General features: G+C 52.9%; 1 protein-coding gene across 1 annotated transcript in view; it reads right to left on the bottom strand.

The window, feature by feature from the left end:
• Positions 1 to 7,406, bottom strand: part of ABCA13 (ATP binding cassette subfamily A member 13) — a 143,734-nt gene that overhangs the window by 133,028 nt on the left and 3,300 nt on the right. The window contains 3 exon segments of the mRNA XM_006754021.2: positions 896 to 924; positions 2,705 to 2,856; positions 6,955 to 7,078. Coding sequence (XP_006754084.2) covers positions 896 to 924; positions 2,705 to 2,856; positions 6,955 to 7,078 — 305 coding nt within the window.

Raw genomic sequence — 7,406 nt, 5'->3', positions numbered from 1 at the left:
CGCAGTCACCGCCCAGCGCTGAGCCGAGACCTCCGGGCGGAACCAACGTGCGGGGACCGGTCCCCGCGGACCCGTTTCAACACGCTCAGTGCCTGCAACTGCGGCTGGTCGGAAGGAAAAGCCGACGCACAGGGAGTGATGTCTTCACCAATCAGGTCCCACCAGGACGGCGTGGTACCGTCCTGGTCCTGCTTCCTTCCGGCTTCTTCTCGGGGTGACTCCAAGCCCCGGCCATCAAGTCAGACCGCAGTAGAACCAGCGGACTGGACAGCTCTACCTCCTCCTGATCCGGTGGTGAAGGTGCTCCACCCTCCCGGCCCCGCTGATCCATCCGGGCGCAAAGACCCCTCAGTGGCGACACCTGGGCCGCAGCGGGAGTCGTGCCCAGGGCGAGTCAGAGGGACCCCGATGCGGGATTCAGCGCTAACTTGATGTCACAGACATCAGAGCTCTGCCCCCACCTCACTGCACCTGCTGCTCCGCCCCCAGGCCTCACTGCACCTGCTGCTCCGCCCAGGCCTCAAATTAAAACCACAATGAGATAGCACCTCACACCTGTCAGAATGGCTATCATCAACCACCCCCCACCTCACTGCACCTGCTGCTCCGCCCCCCACCTCACTGCACCTGCTGCTCCGCCCCAGGCCTCACTGCACCTGCTGCCCTGGACCCAGGCCTCACTGCACCTGCTGCTCCTCCCCAGGCCTCACTGCACCTGCTGCCCTGGACCCAGGCCAAGCTCCTCTTCCAGCCCCTCTCCTCGGGGAGTGTGCCTTCCCCAGACCAGCGTCCACAGGCTGTTACTGAAGATAAAATCAGCAGACTGAAGCCGTGTTTGCAGCCTAACCGTTATGTCTCTGCAGACCATGTTTCAAACTTCCGGCACAATACGTACTGTTAAGAAGCTGGAGCCGTAAGGAGAACCTACAACAGAGAAGATTTCAGACGTGTTAGTTCAGCCAGCAGTCAGAGTGCCCTTGCTCAGCGGCCATTTCAGTTCTAAAATCAAAAGGCTCAACACAGAGTCTGGGCCACAATATGGTTACACGCCTGACTGAAGGATAGACAGCCACTTTCGATGTCTAAAACACATGGATATTAATGTAAATTCCTGGGGAAAACTGGTAAACCAGATTTCACTAATTTGCAGAAAAAGTATAACTTTATCAATCTCTCATTCCACAGGCATTGTGACCATTCAGGACAGGACAGAGAACGTGAAGGAACAGAAAGCAAACAATGAAAAAGTTGAAGAGGAAAAGCGAAAAATTGTGATTTTCCAGACCTACTGAGTGCCCACAGAGAATTGAAGGATTACTTGGTGTAGAAAACCAAGACATTTGTTGTGTTGTGAATAGAGATTTTCTCTTATCGTGAGAAATGGCTCAAATAGTGGCAAACTGAAAATCAAGCGGAGATTGCCTCTCAAAAAACTTAGTTCTCTCTTTAACAGAATGTTGAAAAGCTCATTTGAAAAACACATTTTATTAAAGTACAACGATCCCACAAGAGCACCTACTAATCGGGACTCCATCTTTCGTGTTTGGAGCTGTTCTGGTCCGTGGGAATGCATTTGGTCCATGGTGAAGTCTGCCCCCTTGGCTCCCCCCTGCACGAAGGTGCTGGTTTCTCTCTTAGAAATAATACATAACTTCACCTGCTTCGTTTCTCTGCCAAACTTTCTATTTCACTTTCTTGTATTACTCTATAAAGAGGGAGAAGATCACTTAAAAAGAAAAACTGGACCTAGCCGGCTTGGCTCAGTGGATAAAGTGTTGGCCTGTGGACTGAAGGGCCCAGGTTAGATTCCAGTCAAGGACATGTATGTATCTTGGTTTCAGGCTCAATCCCCGGCCCTGGTCTGGATACAACCAATTGATGTGTCTCTCTCACATCAGTATTTCTCTCTGTCTCTCCCTCTCCCATCCACTCTCTCTAAAAAAATTAATGGAAAAATATCTTCTGGTGAGGAAACTTTAAAAAATTGCAAGTGGGTTCTTAGGGTTGCCAGTTTTAGGAAATAAAAACATACTTAAACTAAAAAATTGTTTACCTAAAATTCAAATTTAACTGAATGTCCTGTATTTTACCTGGCAACTCTGGATGGGGTTGTGTTAAAAAGTTGCAGGGGAGGCACGAGAACAGGATCACTGTGACCCCAAAGTATGGATGAAGTTTGTATGTAGTAACTCAGCTGTGGAAAGATAGGCAATTACCCGCCCCCACCCTGAGGTCCAAGCAGAAGAGATCATTACTGAAGTGTTATGAGCATAGAAAGACCCATTCAAGTCTACCAGAGGGAGGAACCAAGTGGCCAAGGGGTGTGTGTGTGTGTGTGTGTGTAAGGCAGGATCGGACTTAAAAAAGGAAGAGGGGATGAGAAAGGAAGCAATAACAGCAGAAAAGAGGACAGAGAATGGAGAGGGGATCTGCAGAGATGAGCAGGATGAGCTGCAGCCGCTCTGGAGGCTGTGCCCAGTGTGCCATCCCGGGGGAGGTGGTGGGAATCTCGCTCACCCTCCACAGCCTCTCTGGGTGCTGGGCCTCATCCACGAGGCCCATCCACTCTCTCCCATCCACGAGGGTGCCTATTCTAAGAGGAAGAAGGGCCGCCCGGCCCAGTGCAGGGCTGCTCTGTGACCCGGACTTGACGGGCTGCTGAGGCCCGTGTCCAGGTGAGAGGCTGACTGTGAGCTTGACTTGCCTGGGGCCCCGGAGTGTTCCACCCACAGTTGTTTTAAGTCTGTTGCCTTGTCCATCAGCTCGCGCACGTCATCAGCCAGGTCCTGCATCTCTTGTAAGAAGGCCAGGTCATGGATCCCGTGATGGGCATCTGTGGCTTGGGACCTAGACGGACTTCAAGCAAGCAGAATGGTAGCGCCACAGAGCCCTCGACAGGAGGACGTGTCCTGCGCGATTCTAAGATTCCTGATGCCAAGTATCAAGTCATTGCGACCTGTGCCCATTTCCCCTTCCACCGGCTGACCCAGGAGCCCATTTTCCTTGCTTGTCATTCAGAGTGGAATTCAGGTTTTTACCACTTTTGCCAACTTAAAATTAGAAAGTTGCTCTCAATCCCGTTATCTGTGAAGTGTAACCATTGTACGTGGTTATTAGTCCCTTTTTTTCATTTATTTTTCGCATGTGCTGCAGCACGCCCCGTGCCAGGTGCTGGGAATAAACACACCAGTGAACGGAGGCACCACCGCCCCTGGGTATGGAGGACACAGGAGGGAGTCCACAGATGTGCCTCGAAACTGGGTGAAGTAAATGGCCGGAGGAGGGTCAGTGAGATCCGATGAGACCGCGTGTGCGTGGAAGTGTGCTGTAGAGACTGCGCTCAAGATTGGCCTGAGCAGAGGTGATGTTGGGCTGAAACCTGGAAAAAAAATGGTCGGCCAATGGGAACAAGGGGGGTTACAGGCTGGTCGGAGACTGTCAGACAGACGGCCCAGAGGTGGGGAATGGCTGAGGGCGGGGGGGCGGGAGGAGAGGGGCATGAAGTGAGAAATAAAATGGAGTCACCACAGTCAAACTGAAGTCACTAAAATCAAGTCGGCTGAGGTCTGAGGAAGCAGTTCTGCTCGGGGACCCTAGCCCCCTGCACCCTCCGGCCCTGCCTCGCACCGCTCTCCACTAACCCCCACATGACCCTGCCCATGAGCCCCAAAACCCTCCTGGCCAGCTAAGGGGGAGGCTCCTGTAGCAAAACCAGGAAGGGAAGTGGGTTTGCAGAATCCTAACAACCCAGATGGGAGGAAACCTGGGACTTGTGCCCAAGAACTTTCCCAGGGGGATTAGGAAGGGACAGAAATTCACAATTAGCCGAGATCGTGTTTCCACAGACGTGAATGGAAACTGGCCTCAGCGCATCTGCAAACTGAGGCCAAGTGGATGTTTACTGGTGGCGATAAAGGTCAACTGACTTCATCGTTGAGCCAACATAAGAACCAATGAGAAAGGGCTGTCGGGGGCAGGGTGTGAAGCCAGAGGTGAGCTAGCCCGTGCGTGGGCTCCTTCCTGGTGCCTCTTGCCCCCCTCTTTCCTCAGGTCTTCCTCTCCTGCACCTCATTTCTCACACCGGGGCCTCCCTGCTGTCAGTCACAGCCCCCAGGTGGTCCTGCTGTGAAGACCACGGCTCTCGGCAGGCGGAGGCCCTGTCCGGGCTCCCACTGTCATCCCTGCGTCCAGCACACTGACCGGAGCCTGAAGCGCAGGGACCCGGAGGAAAGGACAGTTACTCCCTGGCGTGGAGAAACAGGTACTACCAGCCAGGGACGCGAGCTGGCTTCCGGGAACTCCCTCTGCGCCAGGCTTGTTGTGTTAAGTGTTTGGCCTTTGCCCGGCTGGTGTGGCTCAGTGGTTGAGCATCAACCTATCGACAGTTTGATCCCTGGTCAGGGCACAGGCCTGGGTTGTGGGCTCCATCCCTAGTGTGGGGCGGGCAGGAGGCAGCTGATCAATGATTCTCTCTCGTTGATGTTTCTATCTCTCTCCCCTTCTCCCTTCCTCTCTGAAATCAATAAAAATAGTTTTTAATTATCTTGCCTTTAACACGTACATCAGTGGAAGTAGATACCTGAGAAACAGGTTCAAGGGTGCGCTGATGCACAGAACTGAAGGGGACAGGGCCAGTGCTGTCTGGTGGGAAGCCTCCCCCTCCCCCCGTTCCCACGCGAACAGCATTTCAGGTTCCTGTTCTGAGTGAGGAGGGACACGAGCACCTGAGAGGTGCTGAAGAGCTCTTCCCCTCCTCCCCGAGAGGGTTCTGTGTGCTGCCCTGACGAAGGGGCCAGTGCTGACCTGACAGCCCAGGGGAGGCCTGCGTGACGACCTTGCGAACTCAGACCTAAAGCCACCACAAGGATGGTCTGAAATTAAACTTTAACTAAAAGCAGTGATGGTGGGTAGTCACATCTTAGGCTGGTATCTTCCCTGACAAGGTCAACCTTTACCTTCACTGAGTCTATCTGTCTTTTGTCATCTATGAGAACACACCCTGCCAGAACCGGTTTGAAGAGAGAGAGAACACACCCTTGAAATGTCTGGGTAGCTGGTAACTTCCCTTTTTCCGGAGCCCTCGGGGCACAACCTAATGTGCTTGGCGCCAGGACAGAGACCATAAATTCCTTCATTATCATGTTAATTGTTGACTGTTGGCTATCCTGCACCCATCTAAGTATGTGTCTATTATTTCACTTTTTATCCAGTCCCAGAGGTTTCTCCCGCCTCCCTAATCCATCGCCAATGGATTTCATGTAACCCACCTACGTCCCCTCCTTTGATCGCAACGTATAAAAATAGATGAGAACCCAACATTCTCCTGAGCGTAATCCCAAGCTGTTGAGATACTGCTTCCCAGCAATTGTCGACAGTTTGGCTCAAATAAACTCAGAAATTCTTTACAGGTTTGAAAGTTTTTACATTAACCCTTTGTGGACGAAAGGGGCCACATGCTGACCTGACAAGCTCAGGGGAGGCCTGCATGGCAGTTTTGCAAACTCGGAGACCTAAAGTCACCACAAAGGATGGTCTGAAATTAAACCTTAAAAGCAGTGATGGTGGGCAGTTACGTCCTAAGCCGATATCTTCACTGACAAGGTCAACCTTTACCTTCACTGTCTTTTTGCATCTATGATAACATGCCCTTGAAATGTCTGGGTCACTTGTGACTTCCCTGTATCTGGAGCCCCTGGGGCACAGCCAGGTGTGCTGGGCCCAGGACAGATGCAGCAGATTCCTTCATCATCATGTTAATTGCTCCTGCACCCACCTAAGCATGTGTCCATCATCTTACTGTTTATCCAGTCCCAGGGGTTTCCCTGCTTTGCTTTGTCCCTCCTCCTCAATCTGTCACCAATGGATTCCATGGAACCCACCTACGTCCCTCCTTTGATTGCAATGTGTGAACACAGATGTCGCCCGCCATTCTCCGGAGACTATCTCAATCCGTTGAGGTTCTGCTTCCCGGCACATGTCCACAGTTTGGCTCAAATAAACTCACAAAAACGCTTTACAGGTTTCAGTGGTTTTTTACGTTGACCCTTCCTCCTCCACACACACAAGAAGACACTCGACTGCCTTGGGCTCTGCTTTCAGACTGTTTCCACACGATGCTCTTAGCATGATGCTTGGATACACAATACCCATCTCAAGCAACGTAAGCGCCGTTTATAGTGCACCAGGCTGCCCCAAACTGCCTGGAAACGTCTCGGTTTCTTCTTGTAACTTAAAGTTGAGAGGTAAGGAGCCTATGCTTCCACATGCTTTACCTTTCAATGTCTGAGCTTGGTCAGTGGCAGGAGGTACAGATGAACCAAAACGCAGGTCATTCGTAGCCAATAAGTTCAAACCATCGCCCGGAGCCAGCGCTCCCACTCCCGCCCCTCCCAGAGGCTCCCGGGCCAGGCAGGGCCTCGCAGGGAACGCCCTTTGTTTTGACTCTTGTTTCAGAAAAGACTTCCCGCTCTTTCTCTGTTGGGTCTTTGATGCCACAGGAACCACAGGTGTGGCCTGGGGAGGCTCAGAGCTGCACACCTGTCGCCTGGTGAGGGAGGGGCCAGGCCCAGAAGGAAAAGCTCAGTTATGGGTGGCAGGGGCGTGGCCAACAACCACACGGGCCGCTCAGTGGGCGGCTCAGGCCAGCACTGGGCACCAGCGCGAACGGGTAGCTCAGCAGGTCGCTCTGAAGTCGGGCTCAACCACAGGAAATAAACCTTTGCATGCAAATGGCACGTGCCAGTGGCTCAGCAATCACTGTGTGGAGCAGCGTGGGAACCACTCAGGCTGGACAGGCACTGCCATGTGCGCCTGCGTTTAATAAACACGTTTCCCTTGTAACCTCTGTGCTTGTCATGACCTCTGGCCCGTCCCCAGTGACCGAGATGTTACTGAAAGCCTGTGCCTGTGCCAGCCCCGCTCCCCACGGGCTCTGAGAGGCGCCGCGTCTCTTACCGGAGATGGTGCTGCGTGGGCCCCGTGTCGCTCGTGTTCCGGCACCGCGCCCCGGTGTTGCAGAGGAGGCCCCGGACAAACGGGAGGACACCCCGACTGGGCAGGTCCCGGGGCTGCAGGTAACCTGGAGGTGGGTGCAAGGAGCTGACCCATGCACCCGGCAGCAGAAATGCACTGCTACTGAGCTAGAGTCAGAAGAGCAACCTGTCCCATCATGCTATTGCCTAATTCTGCTGTTCCGCTCAGACGGAGGGGAGGGGAGGGAAGGGGAGGGGTTTTTAATTTGGGCAAAATTCTGAAGTCCAATACCCCTTGCATTCTTAAATGTTCGAATGTAGCTGCTAATGATCATATAAAACGAAGAAGTTTAGAAAAACCAGACGGGACCCTAGGTTTTCAGGACTAATGTGGCCCCGATAAGCCACCTCCCTTAGGCAAATGCTGCTCACACC

This window comes from Myotis davidii, unplaced genomic scaffold (genome assembly GCF_000327345.1).
Source record: "Myotis davidii unplaced genomic scaffold, ASM32734v1 scaffold472, whole genome shotgun sequence".
NCBI lineage: Eukaryota > Metazoa > Chordata > Mammalia > Chiroptera > Vespertilionidae > Myotis > Myotis davidii.
Note: the sequence above shows the minus strand (reverse complement) of the source record. Positions and strands in the feature narration are given on the sequence as shown.